General features: G+C 48.8%; 1 protein-coding gene across 1 annotated transcript in view; it reads left to right on the plus strand.

The window, feature by feature from the left end:
• The first annotated feature begins 2,662 nt into the window (after window positions 1-2,662).
• CACNA1H (calcium voltage-gated channel subunit alpha1 H) overlaps window positions 2,663-21,524 on the plus strand; it is a 108,720-nt gene continuing 89,858 nt past the window's right edge. The window contains exons 1-5 of the mRNA XM_058035191.1: window positions 2,663-2,769; window positions 3,174-3,307; window positions 6,484-6,581; window positions 11,074-11,233; window positions 18,402-18,714. Of these exons, the coding sequence (XP_057891174.1) occupies window positions 2,677-2,769; window positions 3,174-3,307; window positions 6,484-6,581; window positions 11,074-11,233; window positions 18,402-18,714 (798 nt within the window). The 5' untranslated portion in view covers window positions 2,663-2,676. The remainder of the gene's footprint in view (window positions 2,770-3,173; window positions 3,308-6,483; window positions 6,582-11,073; window positions 11,234-18,401; window positions 18,715-21,524) is intronic.

A 21,524-nucleotide genomic window follows, 5' to 3' on the forward strand; every position in this document is an offset into this window, starting at 1 on the left:
TAATAACCAGGAGGCTGCCAAATCCCATTGGAAAATAACAGCTTAAAATCCACTGAGTGGCTTAAAAAATAATAATATGGGAAAATAAATTCCATAAATCCCACATGAAACTGGCGGGGAGTGTCAGGAGAGTTTCCCTGGCAGAGTCAGGAGTGTCAGGAATGGCACCAGCATTTGGGGCCAGAGCCTGGGTTTTGTGGTGCCGCTTTTAAACTCGGGAATTTCAGCGTAAGAGCTGCTGTGGATCCCTCAGAGGAACCAGGAGCCCCTTCCCAATCTGGGAATCAATCTGGAAATTTGAAATCTGGGAATCTGAGCGTGGCCCGGGTGTTCTGAGATGTGTTTTCCCTGGAAGTTCTGCCGGGGGATGAAGCACTGAGCGCTCCCTTTGGGATGCTCTCTGCCTCCAGCGCCGATCCCCCTTGGCTCTTTCCCTCCCCAAGGATTTGGGAACTTGCCCGAGCTGCTGTTTCCAGCTGCGTTCCCTTTTTTTGGGGATTTTCCAGGAGGGATTTGTGCCATCCCTCACCTGCCCTGCTGGAAAAGCGCTCCGGGAACATCCCCGAGGATGTTCTGTGGGAATTCCCTCTCCAGGCACATCCTTGCTCTTTGTGCTGCTCCAGGACTTTTTTTTTTTTTTCACCATTTCCTCACTTTTTTTTCTTCCTCTTGGGGTTTTCCCATCCTACCGGAATTGGGATTTCCATCCCTAATCCCACCCTGCCAAGCAGCATCACCCCATCCCCAGCTCAGGGAATTTTTTTGGGGATATCTCCATGGGGCTGCTGGAATCTGGATGGCTTTGGGAGGTTCTGGAAAAGCAGGAAATCAGGTTCAATCTCAGTTTTTTGGGGCTCCCAGGACTTTAAAGGGGGGGGGGGGGGGGAAATCTACAAATATAATAAAGGAAATTTATGGAACTGCAGGCACAGGAGCCGTATTTATAGGGAGTTTTACATGGATCCCATCACTCCATGGAATATTGGGAATGGAATCTGGCTGTGGTTGGGGTTTTGGGGCAGGATTTGGGTATTGGCTCCGTGGGGTTGGATTATCTCCGGGCTTCCAGTCAGGGAAAAGCATCCAAACTGCTCCTAAAGATGAGAAAAATCAGGAAGAATTCATGGAAGGGAGGGAGAAATTAAGCTAACATTGGAATGTCAGCCATGGAAAAATCCCATCAGGAGCTTCTCCTGCTTCATTCCCAGGATTTTATTTCATTTATTTCTCAGGCTTCCTACATTTATTTCCATTTTGGGCAAGTGGGTTCCCAAGCCTGCCCTGTTGGTTCCCAGCTTTGAGGTATTTAATTAAAATTTTAAATTAAATTAAATTTATTTTCCAGTTAAAGCCCCTCTAAAATAAGAACTTGGGCTTTGGGATCAGATTTTAGGTAGCTGCAAGATTTGACCCCACTGATTTTTGCCTTTTTTTTTCCATCTGGCTGAATAAGAACGTGCAAAACCAGTTTGAGACTGAAGCTCTGATCTGCTGCAGTAAATTTTATCCTGAGCAGATAAAATCCCACCTAAAATATTCCTGAGGAATAAACATGGGAGGTTTTTTATCCAGGAACTGCTGTTATCAGAAACAATTCAATGTCTGTGCTTCTCTCTGCCTCCCCCAGGTGTGGGTTTGGAAGCACAAAGGTTTATTCACATCCAGATGTTTCCAATTATTTTCCCTAGAAACAGTTCTCTCGTTCCTGCTTAATTTGTGGAATTATTCCATCTTTTTGTGGGATTTTTAATTGTCCTGCCAGCAGCAAACAGCAACTTTGGGCCTATTTTGCACTGATGCAAAATCACCACTTCCTACTTAGATCAATTAATTATGGGTTAATTGAGCACTGGCGGATCCTGTAAGGAATATGAGGGAATTTTGGAGACTGGAAACATCCAGCTGGGAGCCCTTTCCTTCTTTTCATGCCCTCTGCATCCTGAATCCCAACATTCCCACCCTTGGCCCCATCAGCTTGGCTTTGTTTTGTCTTTGTCCATCAGGATGTGAAATTTGTCCTTCCTTGAGATGTGGGAATGGGGTTGGAATGGGAGAACCTCATTCCCATCAGGATGTGGATCTCAGAGTGGAATCTGTAATTCCTTGAGATTTGGAAATGGGGTTGGAATGGTAGAACCTGATTCCCATCGGGATGTGGATCTGGGAGTAGAATCTCTCCCTTCTGGAAATTTGGGAATGGCTTTGGAAGAGAGGATCTCATTCCCATCAGGATGTGGATCTCAGAGTTAAATCTGTCCTTCCTTGAGATGTGGGAATGGGGTTGGAATGGGAGAACCTCATTCCCATCTCAGAGTGGACTCTGTCCCTTCTGGAAATCTGGGAATGGGGTTGGAATGAGAAGACCTCATTCCCATCAGGATGTGGATCTCAGAGTGGAATCTCTCCCTTCTGGAGATGTGGGAATGGGGTTGGAATGGGAGAACCTCATTCTCCCAACTCCAGAGGGAATCCAGGAGAGCAGGGTTGGCACTGGGCACTGCTCTGCTGGTGCCCTTGAGTTTCTCTCTTGCTGTGGGGCGATTCCCTGCTGAAACTCGGGATTTGGAGCCGGGAATAGCCCGGGAGAAGGGTTTGGATGGGAGGAGGGTGTGGAGGTGTCCCCTGCCGAGGCTGTGCTGTCCTTAACCTGGTGCCACCTGGTTCGAGCACGTGAGCATGCTGGTGATCCTGCTCAACTGCGTCACCCTGGGCATGTTCCAGCCCTGCGAGGACGTGGAGTGCCAGTCCGAGCGCTGCACCATCCTGGAGGTGAGGATCCATGGCCCCAAAATCCCTGGGGTTTGTGGCGTGCAGGGCTGGGGTGGCCGCTCTGGGAGAACTTAAATTACGGAGCAAAATTCTGTGTAGTTTATTAAGGGAAAGTTGATTAATGAAGACAAGTCCCTCTCCAGCTCTCCTGGAGCCCCTTTAGGCTCTGAGGTTTCCCTGGAGCCTTTTCCAGGTGAACACTCCCAGCTCTCCCAGCCTGGCTCCAGCCCTGTGATACCCTCACACCTTATCAGGCATGAACAAAAGCTGGGGGCTCTTCCCAAGGCATGGAATGAGCCAGGAGCTGTGCCAGGGGCAGGTTTGATTTTGGTGATGGGAACATGGAATATCTCCATGCTGGCGGCACTCAGGACTGACTGAAATCCTCTTTTCCCTCTCTCCAGGCGTTTGATGACTTCATTTTCGCCTTCTTTGCCGTGGAAATGGTCATCAAGATGGTGGCCCTGGGCATCTTTGGGCAGAAGTGTTACCTTGGAGACACCTGGAACCGCCTGGACTTCTTCATCGTCATGGCAGGGTCAGCAACCACCTCATCCCTTCATCCTGGGGCAGGGAAATCCCAGGGAACAAATCCCTGCCTGGTTCTCACAATGCCTTGGGAGGCAGAATCGCCCAAATCTGATTTTTTAAAATCCTTACCCCAAAACCACGCTGGGTTTGGGGGTGGGTGGTGAATATCAGGCAGAGCTGTGGGGGTTTGGAGCAATCCTTTAATCCTAACACATCCTGAATGTCCCAGTGCTGTTATTTCCAAAAAAATCAGCTCAGCCCCACTCCTGCCCTGTGCCAGCAGCACAGTGAGGCAGGGATGGGCTGAACAAGGAAATTCAGCCCAAAAACCCTGTTAGGAATGTTGAAACCTCAGTGGGAAAAGCTGTTTGGGAGTTCACCCAAATTCCAAACTCCTCCTGGCTTACAGCTTCCCTCCATCTCCCCCAGCTGCTGGTTTGTGCAGGATGTGTTAATAAACAGCTCCAAGGATGATCCTCCTGCTTTTGACACCACTTCCCTCACCCCCACAGGGAATAACTGAGTGGAGTAAAAGCTTGGCAAAGCTCTAACTTTTTTTTTTTTCTTTTATTTTTACCCAATAAATAAACAGCTTTGGAAAGCCCAGGCTCTCCTACCTGCTCAGTACATCCTGGGGAGGGAAGGAAAGCTTTAATTACTGCCTGACTTCTGAATTCCTGCGTTTCTAATGACCAGCCCGGGGTTAATTAAAACATCCTTGGAATATGTTGGGGCGTTTTTCCCTTTCCATTAGTGCTGTGCCATCTTCCCTGCACTAATGGGGTTTTGTTGTGCTCCGTGTTATTTGTCTGGAATACAATTAGGAATGGTTTTAGTGCCCTGAATAAAACATGAGCTCTCCTGAGCGGAGCTTCCTTGGAACTTGGGTGCAGTTGAAGGAGGAACATCAGGGACAACAAAAAAACACCCTAATTATTAATTATTTTTACCTTAATTATGTTTTCCTATAAAGCTGCTGCGGTGTTCAAGGGAGGAATGGCAGGGGAAGTGCAGGGAAAACTCTGATCAAGGAGCTGAGGGTGTTTTTCCACGCTGGATCTGTGGGATGAACAGAAAATCCCCAGCTCCTCAGGGCTTCCCCAAACCCAGGATTGGGGCACCCCATGGAGGCAGAAGGGCTGAGCCCTCTGCTCATCTTCAGGGGCAGCTTTGGCACTGGGAATTTTGCTGTTGGAATGAGGGGGAAAGTGACTGGTGAGACCATTTGGGAGTTTTCCATGGTTTTTCTCCACCTTCCATGGCTGGAATATGTTTGGGGAGGATGCAAACAGCAGGAGACCCTGCTGGAGGTGTGGCATTACTCAGGCTGGAGAGGAGAAGAAGAAAAACCCCTTCCCAACCCCTGGCTGATCCCAGACCATCTCCAGATGTGAGCCAGACCTGGGAAATGATTTCCCACCTCCCCTGGCCAATCATGGACCATCTCCAGATGGTTTTGGTGGACTTGAGCCATACCTTGGATATGATTTCCCACCTTCCCTGGATGATCCTAGATCATCTCCAGATGGTTTTGGTGGATTTGAGCCATACCTGGGATATGATTTCCCATCTCTCCAACGAGAAGCTGGAGCTGGGAGTACCCCTGGAGGAGGAGAAGCTGTGCTGAGGGCTGGGATTCACCTCCCACCACCACCACCCTCCAATCCAGCGTGTGCTCCTAAAACCGGAGCTGCTTTCAGCAGGGAACTCACCACTGGAACAACAAAGCTGCTTTTTCCAGCCAGGGGATGGATGTGCTGAAGTTACGCCGAGGTTTTTTTGTGATAAGAAGGGAACAAGTGATCAGCAGAGCTTTGTTTGCCCCGTTCTGCCTCCTCAGAGGAGCTGCTTTGCCTCAGCAGCAGCAGCTCCAAAGGGAGCAGAGGAACTACAAAATAAACACAGCTCCCGCCTCCAGCACGGACGGCGTCTGAAGTTCCTTCCAGCTCCCAGAGTCCTTTCATGTTTTCCTCGCCCCAGAAATGTTCCCTGGAACGTTTCAAGCCCTGTGGAACTGGTGAGCTCTGTGTCTGCAGCCCAGCAGCAGGGATGGTGCTCAGGAGAGCTGAAACCCAGAGGTTCCTGGTGCATCCAGTTCCTGGAGATACTCCAGGCTGCCGGGATATGATTTGGATTTGACAGCTGAAGGTTTGCAGCTGTTGATCCCAAAGTCTCGTGTTTTTCAGGGTAGGGAATTACCTACCAAGGGATAATCCTCCCAAAATTCCCAGCTCCAGGGGATTTCTGTGGGGCATTTCCAAGGGATTCAGGATTTGCAGGCAGAATCTGATAACAGGACCCCACTCTTGGTATCCTGGTCCCTCCAGTCCCTGGAGATCTTGCACGGTCCCAGGATAAATTTTGGGTTTGAGAGCTGAAGGTTTGGAAGCTGTTGATGGCACAAGACATCCCAAAGCCTTGTGCCTCCCATTTTCCAGTGCAGGGAATCACCTACTGAGTGCCAATCCATCCAAAATGTTCAGGGAGAGTGGGGAAGAAGAATCAAGGAGAAAATGTTCTTTATTCTTAAGAATCAAATGGAAAGCAAAGGATTTGTGCATTTTTTTGTTGGTTTGGGTATTCAGGTTTGGTCACAGGAGGAGAGAAAGGCTGGGGAGCAACTCCTTGTCCTGGAAAGTCAGGGAATCATGGAAGGGGTTGGGTTGGAAGGGACCTTAAGGATCATCTCATGGGCAGGGACACCTCCCACTATCCCAGGAGTGCTCCAAGCCCTGTCCAACCTGGCTTTGGACACTCCCAGGATTCAGGGGCAGACACAGCTGCTCTGGGAATCTGTGCCAGGCCCTCCTCACCCTCACAGGCAGGAATTCCTTCCCAATATCCCATATAAATTTCCCCCCTTTCAGTGTGAACCTGTTCCTCTTTGTCCCATCACCACAATCCCTGCTGGATTTCCCTCTCCAGCTTCCTTGGAGGTTTTTGCACATACTGGAAGGAAAATCCTGCTTTCCAAAGTAAAGGCTGGAAGGGACCTCAAAGTTCATCCCATTCCACCCCTGCCATGAGCAGGGATAACCCCAACCATCCCAGATTGCTCCAAACCCCATCCAGCCTGGAATTGCTTCATGGAATTGCAACCAAGCACCCCTGGGCTTGCAGGCAGCATTTCCTGAGCTTCTCATGAGCACCCCCATCCTGACTGCTGTGCTGTTCTCCCTGCAGGATGATGGAATATTCCCTGGATGGCCACAACGTCAGCCTGTCCGCCATCCGCACCGTGCGCGTCCTGCGGCCCCTGCGCGCCATCAACAGGGTCCCCAGTAAGTGACACCCCTGGGCACAGCTCTGGAAAACTTTGGGAATAACCCCCCCACACACACACCTGGGGTTCTGAGCTCAAAAAAACGGAGTGAGTCTGGGAAAACTGGAAAACCATGGGAATAAATCCACCCCACCTCAATTTCTGAGCTCAGTCTGGGAAAACTGGAAAACTTAGGGAATAAATCCACCCCACCTCAATTTCTTGAGTCTGGGAAACTCCAGAAAACTGGAGTGAGTCTGGGGAAACTGGAAAAATTTGGGAATGACCCTCCCACACATCTGGATTTCAGAGCTCAGTTGTGGAAAATTGGAAAACTTTGGGAATAACTCTCCCCACCTCAGTTTCTGAGCTCAGTCTAGGGAAACTGGAAAACCACAGGCATAACCCTTCCCACACACACCTGGATTTCTGAGCTCAGAAAACTGGAGTGAGTCTGGGAAAACTTTGGGAATATACCCACCCCACCTCAATTTCTGAGCTCAGTCTGGAAAAACTGGAAAACTTTGGGAATAACCCTCCCCACATCTGTATTTCTAAGCTCAGTCTGGGAAAACTGGAAAAGTTTGGGAATAACCCCTCACACACACCTGGATTTCAGGGCTCAGTCCGGGAAAACTTTGGGAATAACCCTTCCCATACACACCTGGGTTTCTGAGCTCAGAAAACTGGAGTGAGTCTGGGAAAACTTTGGGAATATCCCCACCCCACCTCAATTTCTGAGCTCAGTCTGGGAAAACCAGAAAATCATGGGAATAGGCCCCCCACACACACACACTTGGCTTTCTGCTTTGTGCAGCTAATGAGAGGAAATGAATTAATTTAATTTTTAATGGCGAGTTAAAGATCGTCATTATCATAATTGGTGTTAGCAAAGGGCAGGGGAGCAGGGGATTGACCCTCAGAGATGTTTTCCAAGGTTTTTGTACTTTTCTAGGGAAAACAACTCTCTAGTGGTGTAAAGTAAACAATGTTCCTCCAAAGGAAGGGAAAAGGTCACTTCCAAGAGGGATCTTCTTGCCCTGCTGGGTTGGTTTTCCCTCCTCAGTGATTTAAGATCTTTCCAGGACTTTATGTTCAGGATTAGCAGCTCAGGAGCTTCCCTTGCTGCTAAAACCCCAGGGGGGTTTGCTCCATGTGAAACAAAATTGGGATCATCCTCGATAGGAAGTTCAAGTGGCTCCTAAATCCATTTTCAAGTGGCTTCAGCTGCTTGGCTTCTAAATCCAATTTTAAATCCGAGGCACCACGTTGGAATAATTCCCTGCTGGAATCAGCCAGCTGCTGAGCCGGCCTTTGCAAGGTGCTCATTCCACAGCAATTCCATCCTTTTCCAACCCAAATCTCCACCTCAATCAAAATGCAGCAGCATTGGGTGGAAATCACAGGGATCCTGGCAAAAAAAAACCCTAAAAAACCTAAAACAAAACCCCAAAAAAACAAACAAACAAAAAGAAAACTAAAACTAAAAAAAAAAAAGGATATTTCCTGTTTTGCTGGAGTGAGCCAGCCCCAAATCCTGCCTGGATTCAGCACATCCAGTGACAACCAAACAACCTCCTCCAGAAGGGGTTTGATTCCAGGCCCTCCAAGGAAAATGTGAGGGAACAGATGGATGTTTACACCCAGAAACCTCGGAAATTTCTCTCAGAACTCCCAATTCCACTGGGTTTGTTTTCTGGAAAACAAGGAACGAAAGCAGTGAATTGCACAGTGAGGTCCTTAGTTCAAAACAAGGCCACAAAAAAGAGAGGCCAGAAGGGGCCTGGAACCCTTTGGAGCTTTGTTTTCCTAACGAGGTTTTGTTGCCAGGGATTTGAAAAGCGCAACACCAACTTTCCCTCTAGGATTTGGGGTTCTAGGGAAGTTTCTCTCTGGGATTTGGGGTTCCAGGGAAGTTTCCCTCTGGGATTTGCTGTTCCAGAGAAGTTTCCCTCTGGGATTTGGGGTTCAGGGGAGTTTCCCTCTGTAATTTGGGGATCTGAGGATGGGCTGGAGCAGAAGCACCATGGGCTGGGATGAGGATCAGGCTCCCTCTGAACTCCTTCAAATCCACAGAACCCTTCAATATTCCCATGGAACAGTGGGAATCTCAAGCTGGGACCCAGCTGGGCTCAGGGGAACTGAAGGATTCCCACCAAGCTCCAGGGATCCAAACAACTCCAGCTATAGGTGGAATTTTGCTCTTGAGTCCAACTTGTGTTTGTCTCCCTGATCCCTGACACCAAACGAGCCTTCCAAGGTTTTTTCACTGCAATTCCCATGGGATTTTCATATTTTTCCAACAGGCAGGTGATAGAAAATATCCCATTTTTTAATTAATATTCTGTGGGATGAAATCCAGTGGGTTCAATCCGTGTTTGGAGTGGAGGTGCCTGAGGAGCAAGGGGACCTGAGCACCAGGATTGGGATTCCTAGGAATGATTCCCAGAAATATCCCCATTCCTTAGGGGCAGATCATCCAGCCTCCACTTTCCAACCCCACCCACTCAGCACATTGGGAATTTTGCTGTTTCAGGCCAAAATATTCCAGAATCTGCGGAGAAGGGATGGGAAAATCCCTGGATTTTGGTGGATTTTTATGGTTACATTTTCATCCGTGAAAATTTTCATCCTTGGAATTCCAGCCCATCCCAGCAGCATCCATGCCAATCCCAGCTCTGGGACTTGGGAATGGGATTTTCCATCAGATCAAATTCACAGCTGGATCAGAGGAGATGAACCTGGTGCTAAATGCAGGGAAACAAGCAGAACCAGCCTGGAGATTTATCCCTGGGATTCCTGGGCTCTTCCCTGGGATGCAGCCAGCACCATCAGCTCATGCCTTCCAGGCACAATAAATTCACCCACGAGATTCTTTCAGCTCCATGCAGTTTGTTAAGAAAAGAAAGAAGAACCCTGGCCAATAAAAACATCATTTCTATTAGAAATTATTCCTTCCAAACCACTGGAAAAATGGAATTCCTGCAATTTATTCACTTGGCAGGGGCTGGAGTCAGGGATATTTTTTCAGCAGTGGTCATTAGGTTGTTGGGTTTTTTTTCAAATCCATTTCACTGCTTTATTTTTATATTTATTGTTATATTTATTTTTAGATTTATTATTATATTTTTATTTCTTTTTAATATTTATTTTAAAATTTATTTTAAGATTTATTTTTATATTTATTTTTATATTTATTTTTATATTTATTTTTATATTTATTTTTATATTTATATACTTATTTTTCTATTTATTTTTATATATTTTAGTTGGTTTTTTATTGTATTTTTGTGTATTTTTAAAATTTATTTTTATTTTTCTGCTGGGGGTTATTTTTAAGGTTTATTATTATATTTTTATTTCTTTTTAATATTTATTTTTTAGATTTATTTTAATATTTATATGCTTATTTTTCTATTTATTTTTATATATTTGGGGGAGGTTAATTATTTTTGTGTATTTTTAAAATTTATTTTTATTTTTCTGCTGGGGGTTTTTAAACCAGGCATCCCGTGGAATGGGGATGAAGATCCTGCTCCTTGTTTCAGCCTGGGTGATGCTCTTTTCCCATGGCACACTCAGCATTCCAAGGAGAGCCCGGGGTGGCTGGAGAACAGCTGGATTCAATCTCTGGGATGATGCCACTAAACAACCCCAAATACCAAAAGGAGCTGAGCAGAAAAAAAATTGTCTGGCATGGGGAGAGAAATTTTACCCATTTTTGGAAAAAAAAAGGGAGGATATCAGTGAGAGAGAGGGGGGAAAAAAAAGGGGAGAAAATCCCAGCATTGTCTTTCAGTGGGGATTGATTGTCCTTGCTTTTCCTAAGATGGATTTGCCAGGAAAATGTGGGATTGCTCCTGAGGGGGTGACAGTGCTGGGCAGGGCCAGGAGCTGGGTTTGAGGAGCCTGGTGTGTCCCGTCCCACTGGGGTATTCCTGATTTGTGACAGGATACACTGGGAATAACCACCAGGAATTCCAATTCCATTGTTGGGAGTAAACACCAGGAATTCCAACTCCCTTTAGGGAGTAACCCCAAGGAATTCCAAACCTCCTTTGGGAATAAACCCCAAGGAATTCCAACCCCATTTTTGGGAATAACCACCAGGAATTCCAACCTCAATGTTGGGAATAACCACCAGGAATTCCAACCCCATTGTTGGGGATAAACACCAGGAATTCCAACCCCAATGTTGGGAATAAACACCAGGAATTCCAACCCCATTTTTGGGAATAACCACCAGGAGTTCCAACCCCATTGTCAGAGAATTCCAGGTGGAATATCTGGCATGGAAATCAGCATTTCCCTGACACTAGAGGCCTTGGATCCACCCTCTGGAGATTGCTGTCATTCCCATTTCCTGCCAAGCCTTTGGCATTTCCACCTCCCTTTCCAGCCTCAGCATTTAGGGGAAAACACCAAGTCCTGATGTTCCTGCCCTGGCTGTGCGTCTAAGGTGGGAATGGTGATTTGTGCCCATCCTGACATGGTTTTCCCTCCTCCCCCAGGTATGAGGATCCTGGTCACGCTGCTGCTGGACACTCTGCCTATGTTAGGCAACGTCCTCCTCCTCTGCTTCTTCGTCTTCTTCATCTTTGGCATTGTTGGGGTCCAGCTCTGGGCAGGGCTGCTGAGGAACAGGTGCTTCCTAGACAGGAATTTTGCCATGTAAGTACAGCAAAAGCAAAAATTTTCCACCTTTTTTTTTTTTTTTCATTTTTTTCTCCACATTTCTCTCTCCCTTTTTTCTTCCTTTCCCAGCAGGGAATTTTTTCTGTCCCCTGCTGGAAAAATCCCAGCGCTCAGCAGGGTCCTTTTTGCCTGGGAAAAAAAATCCCATTTGTCAGCAATTTCCTGAGGGTTTTGTGCATTCCTGCTGCACCTGAAGGACGAGGATGGGAGAGGGCTGGATTAGGTCTGCCTGAGATCCCTCCCTGTGTGACTCTGGGAGGATGCAGAACAAACTCCCAGCTCTCCAAACACTTCAGGTCACCGAGCACACCCCAACCCCTGGCAGGGGATGGAGATTTGGAGATGCAGCTGAAACCCAGAGATAAATCCTTGTCAGGGATTTAAGATAAGAAACTGGATGTGAGAAGCATTAAAATCATTTGGACACAGCTCAGAGCGTGGGACAGGCACCAGGGACGGGCAGGACCTGAATCATTAAGGCTGAAAACACCTCCAGGATCATCAAACCCAACCCGACAGAGGCAAATTTTCATTTGGGATTTTCCAGGCTGGGCACTTGTGTGGAGCAGCCCCTCTGATAATAAACCTTCATTGCCCTGCTGAGCCTCACCTGGGACATGCCCAAGGCCCAGCTGATCAATTTAAGCCCAGCCCAGGCTCTTAGGCCTGGTTTGGGCTGTGCTGCTGATGTTTGTCTTTGCTCCTGAGCCCTCTGGATAAATCCTGCACCCTGCTGCCAGCCCTGGGCTCTTCCAGCTGGGTTCAGAGTGGGATTGAGGAGGTTCTGCTGGAGCTGGGATGGGTTTGGGGCATGCCAGGCGTTGGAGCATCCCTTGCTGCTCCCTGAGCTGGGGCTGTGGTGCTCCTGCCCCTTCCCAGGGCTGAGGACACACCTGGATGAAAACCAAGCACAGCCAGCACAGAAAAGAGGGATTTTCCTGGAAAAAATCCTTCCAAAGGCTCCTGTCAGAGATGTCAGCAGCTCAGAGGTGAGGAAATGCCCCAGCCCAGCTCTTAGGGCAGCTCTAACTCGGCGAGAGGAGATGGAGCCTGTAATTACATCGCTGGGTAATCATCGGCTGCCCGCGCCGGGATTGACTGCGAGACAGGCAGGGATCATCCCTCAGGTCCTGCTCCTGCCTCTCACTGCCACTCCCGGGGCTCCCTCAGCCTCTCCTGTCCTCTGCACCAGCCTTGGTGGCTTTTATTCATCCCAGCAGGGTGGAAAATCCTTAACCTGCCATGGGTGTGATTCCACTCCCCGCACCCCAAACCCCCTCCCAGCATCAATTTCCCGCTCCCCAAACCCCTCCAGGCTCAGCTGCCATCCCCAAGCCCAAACTGAGCAGTTCCAGCCCTGCTTGGGTGGCCCCGTCGCTGTAATTAACTGCAGCGAGCCCCTCTCGGCTCTCTCCGAGTCAGGTTTTGAAACGCTCGCTGATTTTCTGGTGATTTTCTGCGAAGTGGAGCTTTCAAGATGAACCACAGGGGAAGCGTTCTCTAAGCACAGACATTAAGCAGCAGTTATGTAATGGCCATTAGCAGCATCAAAGGCCTCGCTGGATTTTCTTATCGGGGCTTGCTCCTTGTCAGGAGAGGTTTTGGGATGAGCTGTGTTTGATGGGGTTTGGCTGGGATCGCCTCCTTCCCTTTGGGATGGGTTCAGCTGTTGGGGTCTGGTTTATTGTGCTGCATTTTAAGGGAATTTGGGGAAATGGGGATGTCCATAGGGCAGGAAAATTACAGTTTGTAGCTCAGTGTCAGTGGGAGAAATGTGGAGTTTTCTGGTATTATTAATTTTGCGTTAATTTCAAATTAATGCAAAATGTTCCGGTCCCTGCATTTCCAGCTATCCCTGTTTCTTGGAGCTCAGTGTGGAAGTTTTAGGGTCGCAGGATTTTCTCATCAGGGCTTGCTCCTTGCCAGGGAGGGTTTTGGGATGAGCTGTGTTTGAAGGGGTTTGTCTGGGATCCCCTCCTTCCCTCTGGGATGGGTTTTGCCACCCCCCAGCTCTTGGGCTCTGGTTTAGTGTGATGGAAGGTGCTGCATTACAAAGGAATTTGGGGAAATGGAGGTGCCAATGGGGCAGGAAAATTCCAGCTTCCAGCTCAGTGTCAGCAGGACAAATGTGGGATTTTCTGGTACCTCCACCCTGAGTGTTGCTGCTGGGTTGGGCTTTCTGCATTAATTTTAAATTTAGAGAAACCCAGCAACGTTCCAGTCCCTGCATTTCCAGCTATCCCTATTTCTTGGAGCTCGGTGGGGAAGTTTTAGGGACTCCAGATGGAATTATTCCCATTTTTTTAAAATAATTTCTGACTCATTCTCTCAACCCAGGCGTCAGGGCACGGCTCTCCCCTGCAGTGGCTGTTAACACACCAGCAGCAAATTGTAAAGGAGAAAAGGGCATGGAATGACCTGGAAAACACTTCAGGGCTCCATCCTCCTGCTGTTGGGCAGATGATGGAATCCTGGAATGGGCTGGCTTGGAAAGGACCTTAAAGATTCTCATTCACCCCTGACCATGATCAGGGACACCTTCCCTCATCCCAGGCTGCTCCAGCCCAGCCTCAAAAATATCCAGGGGTGGGAAATCCTCAATTCCTCAGGGCACAGAGGTTTCCCAGCCCTTCAGGAGCCTGGGAGGGGCTGGGGCTGAGATCCTGCCTCTGATTTCCTCTGCAGCCCTGGAGACGGGGAAAACCTGAATTATTGGAGGGTCTCCCCTCGGTGCTGCTGCCAAACCCTCCCAGCTGAAACCAAACCTGCTTTAAAGACAGGATCTGGACAAAATCCAGGGGCCAGCAAGGCAGGGCGCTAACCCCAAATTTTCAGGATGAAAGGAGGTGTAAGTGAGCTCCCAAAGAGCTGCTTCAAATCCAGCTTTGCCCTGCTGTGTTCTGCCCTGCAGCTTCCCGAGCCTTCAGCTCTTCCAGAGGCATCAGATGGAAGGAGTGACTTTGATTTTTGCCATCATTCTTCTTTCCCCATGGAAACCTTTTCTTTTCAATCCCCCTTGAAAGTTGGCAGCTCCGAGTAAAGCAACTATTTTTGTGTCGAGTGCATTGTGAGAGAAAATTTGGGGACTTTTTGGAGGTGCCCTGGGAATTTCTGCTTTTCTCTCTCTGTCTTTCAGAGCTGTGCTGCTACAGGGCTGGAATGAGGTTATTTAAGGATTTTACTGGGGGTTCTGAAGGAATTGCTGAGTTGTTGCAGGAGTGGGTTGGAACTGGGGCTCTGCTCGTTGGGACATGGGAGAATCTCTCCCTCCACACCCAAAGCGATCCTACAAAAGCTGGGATTGCATGGACCAGCAGCTCCAGGAGGGGCTGTGAGCGATGCCAGGAGATCCTGGCACTGGGAGCTGCAGGAGAAATCCCCCAAGGATCCTTTGGTGGCAAGGAGGAAGGTTTGGTGTGCTGGGTGGGGAGGACAAGCAGAGCCAGCAGCTCCTGGGGACATCTCCAGGATGGTTTTCTCCCCCTCGGGCTCCTTCCCACCCTCCTGAGCTGCTCCCGGTGGAAATAAAGGAACTGGGTCAGGCCCAGCCCCTCTCCTGGGGCTGCCCCTGTGTGCGGGGATGCAGAGCAGCATTTCCAGGCTGGAGCCTTTCAAGGAACTCAGTGGCTCGGAAGCAGGGGAGGGGAGGGAGCTGTGGAGGGTTTTGTGTTTCTCTGCTGCCTCAGGACACTTGTGGTGGGAGCTTTCAGCCTTCAGCTCCTCAAGCAGGCTCAGGAATTTGTCTGGAAGGTGTTTAATTGCTCGTGGTGGCATTGCTGAGCAGGGAATTCACCCTGAGTGCTGAGCTCCTGCCCCTTCTCCCTCTGCTCCCCCGGCTGGGGCAGGCTGTGCTCCGCTGTGTTCCAGTGGTTGGGATGGATGGGCTGGGAAATCCTCCCCTGGGGGAGGCTGGAGCAGAGGATAATCCAGCAGGAGTGGGAGGAAAATGGATTTTCCTGCCCCTCTGTTGTCCTTCCTGAACATAGACATGCAGAGGGACAGAGAAAGGGAAATCCGGATGGGAAAAGCTGGGAAATCCTCTCTGGTGGGATAACAGATCCATCCTGGGGCTTGGCTTCTCCTGTCTTTCCCCCAGAGCTCTGCTGATTAGCGAGTTCATTAGCATTAATGAGTGATTTGTCTCTACCTGTTGGCAAGGAACAGGGAAGGCAGGAAGAAGTGGAAGCTCCTGGCAGATCTCATCCCTTTACTTGGGAGATATTTGGGATTCCCTCATTCTGCAGCATTTTTGTTTCTCATTCTTCTCTCCTTCCTTCTTTCCCCTTTTTGGTTTTGCCAGGAAAAAAAAAAAAAAAGGGGGAGAAAGATTTTAAGAAAATTCTGAAATTTGCAGTGTTTGCTGCCAGTTGGGGTTCCTTTCCCCCTCACTGGTGGTGCTGGAGCTTCCCACAGGAGAAGTTCCCAGTGGGAAAGACAAAGACAGGGAACAGGGGAAGGCTGGGCACAAAGTGCCCTTCAGGTGACTGATTTTCTCATAGGGACAACTCTTAATTGAGAAATTATTTTGAAGACAGCTGCAAAAGCGAGGAGAGCAGAGGAAAGGGAGGATAAAATCCTTTAGAACTGAGCCAGGCTGCACCCAGCCCTCCCAGCAGAGCTGGGCTTTGTTCTCCTGCTCGGATTTTCCTCCCCCAGCCACCAAACTGCTCCAGATTCGTGCCCAGATCTCCTCTGTGCAGCTCCTGAGACCCCAGCCCGGAGTCTTCATCCCAAAACTTCCCGAATGGAGACTCCTGGGATGCACAGAGCCTCTCCAGCTGTGGGGACCTCGCTCCAGTGGCATGGGGACTGAGCCTGTAGTTTTGAGAGCTGAAGTCACTTCTCAGGTGTCTCCTCTCTGCTTCTTCTCCCAAATTCTCCAGCTCTTCCCAATTTTCCTGCATCTTGGTGTGTTTTAATCCTCTGTTTAATCCTCCCTGTGTGTGGCACTGCTGGGTGGTGTCTGATGTTCTCCCAAGCGCGGCTGCTGCAGCTCCTGGCCCGTTCTCCAGCCTGTTTCATATGGAAATTTCCTCCCGGGGAAGCAGCTGGTGGGAGGGCAAGGAAAAGGCTCGGGGAGGAAAAACATCTTGCAGGTTTTTGTTGGATCCCAAGCCCAGAAACAGCGCAGGTGATGTCACAGTTTAGTCTGGAGCTGCGGGGTGTGCGAGGAGGGGCTGCTGAGCACAAAGAATTCCCAATTCCCAGGACGTGCTCCTCTTCCCTCTCCCATTCCTGAAGCTGCTGAGCCCTCCACACCCACCTCGGGTAATTGGATCGTGGAACAGAACCAAATTCCCCCGGGAAGTTGCTGAGGGCTGATTTCCCTCAGCTCTGCCCTGCAGCAATTGTTCTCTCCTGAAAGTGCAGCCGCAGAGCAATTCCTGCTTGGCTCCAGGGTTTTGGGGAGCAATTCCAAGCAATTGTCTGGAATAACACTTGTTAAAGCCAAATCTCTTCACCAGATAGGGACGTTCAGAGAGAGATAAAAATAGAGCTGTCCTGGCTGGAAGAATTACCTGGTTATCTTCTGCCCACATCTTTTATAATGTGTGTGCTGCCTCTCCCTTATCTCGGGGCGATTATGGAGCAGCTGAGATCCCTGGAGCTGGGAAAACACTGGAGAAAGTTGGCTCTGGAGCAATGCAGCCCTGAGTGCTGCAGGCTCTCACCAGCACTGAGCACACAGCCCAGAAAGTGCCAGATGTGGGACACAGCTCCGGGAAAAGCAGCTCCTGCCCTGCCATCGGCTCTATCCGAGCCGATTCCATCAGAAATACAGCAAGCACATGGTTTTCCCATTAATTTGGGCTCTTCCTTTCTTTATGGAGGTACAGAGGGAGTGGGAGATGGCCTCTGGATGGGTCTCTCCTTGTGGGAGCTCAGATTCCTCCTGAGGGATGCATTTTTTGCGAAGCTGCTCTGCCACCCAAATAAGCATCTTCAAATCCTTCCAGGGAGCCCAAAATCTCCCTGGATTCTGGGGGAGAACCTGATCTGCTGGGATTTTCTCTCCATCTCTCTCATTTCGTTCTTTTTGCTGCTTTGTCTGCTTGGGGAAACTCAGACTGGTCTTTGCTGGGAGATCAGCAGGGTCTGATCAAATCAAAGGGATTTGGTTTTAGGGGCTGCAGTTCTGACAGGGATTTCTGAAGGGTGAAGGGATAGCAACCAGTGGCTTTTCCTGCTGCTAAAATCAGGGATGAACAGTCAGTGATGGAGAGAGATGGGGACACTTACTTGGTGATGAGAATCCCATTTTATTGTGGGATACAAAGCTTATATACTATTTAAGAGACACTAATAATGTGTACTACAATGATTAGGTTAAAATCACATCCACAAACTTATGTATATAACAACATCTTTTGCTTGCAGGGTTTAATGGGATTTTATTTTTCCTGTAAACCTGTTTGATTGTGAGAGGAATAGCAGATTTGTCTCACAAACAAGCTGAGGGTCTGCTGGTATATAAAACTAGCACTGGGAGATAAAAGAAACAATGGGAAGGGTTCCACTGATTGATAAATGGAAAAATATATTTGCTTTTGCAAATAAACTTTCGTTTTGTTGATAAACTAAATTAGACATTGAAAGATGAAAGAAACAATGGGGAAGAAAAACCCCTAAATTACGTAAGAATTAAAAATTAAAAGGGAGGGTTGTACATTAGAGGGAAATCTTTGGTGTCAGGTGTATTGGGGAGTCTGAACTTCTCAAGTACCTCAGAAATGGGGAAAGAAAGAAGGGAAATTGGGATGAAAAGGAGGCTGCGTCCTCCAAAAATTCCGTAGACCCCAGGGGAATGCCCCATGGCCTCTCCTTTTGTTCGAATAAAATAAAAGGATTCCTGTCTCCTTTCTGGACATAAACCTCTGGTGTTTGTGGATTAATTTTCCTGACAATTGAACCTTCTTGCAATCCAGGTCTAATTTTCAAAGCTCCCTTTGCTTTTGCCAAGCCATCCTGTTATCAAATCTCTGATGTCAACCAGGTCCAACATCCATCCTCTGTCTTGTGTCCCCCAACATCCCAACATCTCCCCCTTTCCTTTCCACCAAAAACACTTTTAATGGCCTTAATAATTAATCATGAACCATTTTTTTTTACCCTCCTCCTTTTCCTTCTTTTCCACCTCATCCAGGACATACAACCTGACCTTCCTGCACCCCTACTACCGGCCGGACGAGGCGGAGGAGAACCCCTTCATCTGCTCCTCGCACCGGGAGAACGGCATGCAGAGGTGCTCCAACATCCCCAGCAGGAAGGAGTCCAAGGTGGAGTGCACCCTGAGCATGGAGTCCTACAGCCCCAGCCTGGCCAGCCCCGAGCCCAGCAGGAACTCCTGCATCAACTGGAACCAGTACTACAACATCTGCATGGCCGGGGACGTCAACCCCCACAACGGGGCCATCAATTTTGATAATATTGGATATGCCTGGATTGCTATTTTTCAGGTAGGGTTCTCCCAAAAATGGGATTTTTTTCATTGTTTTGTTGGGGGTTTTTTTGTTGATTTCCTGTTTTTTCCTTGTTTTGGGTTTGTCGTTTTTTGCTCTCGGGAAGGTTTTTGCATTTTGGTGAGTGCAGCAAAGTTGGAAGGAATTTGCTCAGCCCTGAGTGAAACTGGAAATCAAGAAATAGGGAATGAATGAATCAGGCAATAAATGGTGCAGGAGAGCATGTGGAGAGAAGAAACTTTTCTTTTTAAATCATTCGAAAAGAGGGAAAATAACTTCTGGAGGCAGAAAAATGCATGGCAAGTTCCACCTCTGTAAATCACATAAATCCCTGGGATTTTTGGGAGCAGGGTCTTCGTTGCTGGAGCGTCAGGAAACTGAAAGTGCTGTTGAGGTTTTTAAGCAAGATTTAATTTCACGCTAAAATGAAGGAAGCTGGCATGGCTTAGGCTTGGTTTTAAATCCCAGGGTGATCCTGGTGAGCATGGAATGCTGGAAGGGGGAACAATCAGTTCTGGCCAAAATTCCTGAGAGGAAATTCTGCCCCCAGGGAATTTCAGTCTCTTTTGAGGCACTTCAGAAAACACCAAAGTGCTTCTCACTGGGACTGGGGGAGATTTTACAGGTGATAAAACTCTTCATAAGGGAAGGATTTTCCATGGATTCTCATGTCCAGAGTCTGTGGTTTCCCAGGGCTGCCCAGCTGGAAGATCCCGGTGTTCTTTCCCATTTTTAATGGGCACTTCCTGGTGTTGCAGCATTTCTTTGGCTCTGGCTGGGTGCCCTGGTTGATTCAGTCCCCCTGAAGTGGAGGTGACATCTGTTCCTAGAGCAGAATTCTCCTTTCAGCTTCGTTAATGAGGAATAATTACTCATCCACAGCTCTGTGTTTCGTTTATGGATTTCCTCCCAGTTCCATGGTATCCATGAAGTTCATCACTTCCAGCTTTCACCTGGGGGTTGCAGAGTGGGGAATGTTGGCTCTGAGCACCTTCCCTGCTCCTCAGGAGCTGCCCTTGGGTCACTGTGCTGGTGCCAGAGGCTCAGAACCAAACCCAGAGGAGTTCAGGCAGATCTGAATCCAAATTTTCCCATTGGGAAAATGCTTTGGGATTAGTGAGGAAGAGAGGAGCTGCTGGCTGCTAGTGAGTGCTGGGTAAAGGGCAGAGGGAATTCTCCTTTTCCTGCTCTTTGAAGGATCTGAGGGATGTTCCCAGGAGATCCCATCTGGTTCCTTTGCTCAGGGAAAGGACACAGAGGAGGATCAGGAGCTTCCTCAGAGGGGTCCTGCTGCCTTTTCCCTTCCTGAGCAATTTTCCAGGCTGCAAATCTTCATTCCATTTGATTTCCTCATCCTTAAAAGGCCCAGTTGAATTTTAGGAAGGGCCCCCAGCCCCAGGAGAGGTTTCAGCTGGTTCCTTTGGGCAGCACAATGTCTGGCAGAGGGGGATCTCCTGTCCTCAGATGGTTTTGGCAGCTGCCAGGAGGTCGATGATTTGTTTTATCTCTGCTCAGGCCATCCAAAGGCTCCAGAGGATTTCCAGCCAAAAGCTCTTCTCATGTGTTTATTCCTGCTGGAAGTCAGGGCTCGTTTTTAGGAGCTGGGGATGATTTAATTCCAGGTAAAGAGGCAGCAAAGGTGCTGCCTCAACCTGGACGTGGGAAATCATCAGTGCAGGAGGTGAGGTGCTGAATCCAAACAATTGCTGGAAGCAGGGAAGGTTCAGCACATAAATCCATGGGATTGTGCTGGGTAGCACAATGAACAGCTGGAGCTGGACAGCACCAGCTCAGCAGCGGGATGAGGGCTCTGAGGAGGTGGTGCAGAAAGCCCAGCTGATGGATTTAGGAACTCTGAGCTTCCCTGGGGATCGGGGTTGAGTTACTGGGGTGAGACAGGGCTGGCTGTGCTGAGCCATTTTTCTGCAGCATAATGAACCCAACCTCTGGCACTGTGCAGGGGTTCTGAGATGGGGAGAGGGCCCCGAGGGCTGGCAGATCTCCAGTGGGAATTGTGGCCAGCTCAGGTGGCTGCTGCACAGAGATCCCTCAGGATTTATCCCAAATGAGCCGGGAACCTTGGGGTGCTCAGCCTGGAAAAGAGGGGCCTGGGGGACCTTCCAGGAGCTGGAAAGGGTCTGGAGTGCCAGGAGAAGGGGGAACAGCTTCCCCTGGCACAGGGCAGGGGTGGAGGGGATCGGGGGAAGGAAAGGGAGGTGGTGAGGCCCTGGCAGAGGTGGTCTCTGTGACCGTGTTCACAGGGGTCTGAGGTTGAGGGAAGAGATGAGGATCTGACTCCATGTTTCAGAAGGCTTGATTTATTATTTTATGATATATATTACATTAAAACTATACTAAAAGAATAGAAGAAAAGGTTTCATCAGAAGGCTGGCTAAGAATAGAATGGCAAGAATGATAACAAAGGTTTGTGTCTCCGCTCTCTGTCCGAGCCCGCTGGGCTGTCATTGGCCATTAATTACAAACATCTAAGATGGGCCAATCAAAGATCCACCTGTTGCATTTCACAGCAGAATATAACTATTGTTTATATTTTGTTCTTGAAGTTTCTCAGCTTCTCAGGAGGAAAAAAATCCTAAGGAAAGGATTTTTTATGAAAGTTGTCTGCAACAGGTCTCATCCCTGGGAGTGTGCAGGGCCAGGCTGGGATGATGGGAGGGGTCCCTGCCCACAGCACAGATGGGACTGGATGGGATTTCAGGTCCCTTCCAACCCAACCCATTCCAGGATTCCATGATCTGGTGTGGTTTAGGAGCTGTCAGAAGGGAGGGGGATGAAATGAAGCCCCC

This window comes from Melospiza georgiana, chromosome 16 (genome assembly GCF_028018845.1).
Source record: "Melospiza georgiana isolate bMelGeo1 chromosome 16, bMelGeo1.pri, whole genome shotgun sequence".
Lineage (NCBI taxonomy): Eukaryota > Metazoa > Chordata > Aves > Passeriformes > Passerellidae > Melospiza > Melospiza georgiana.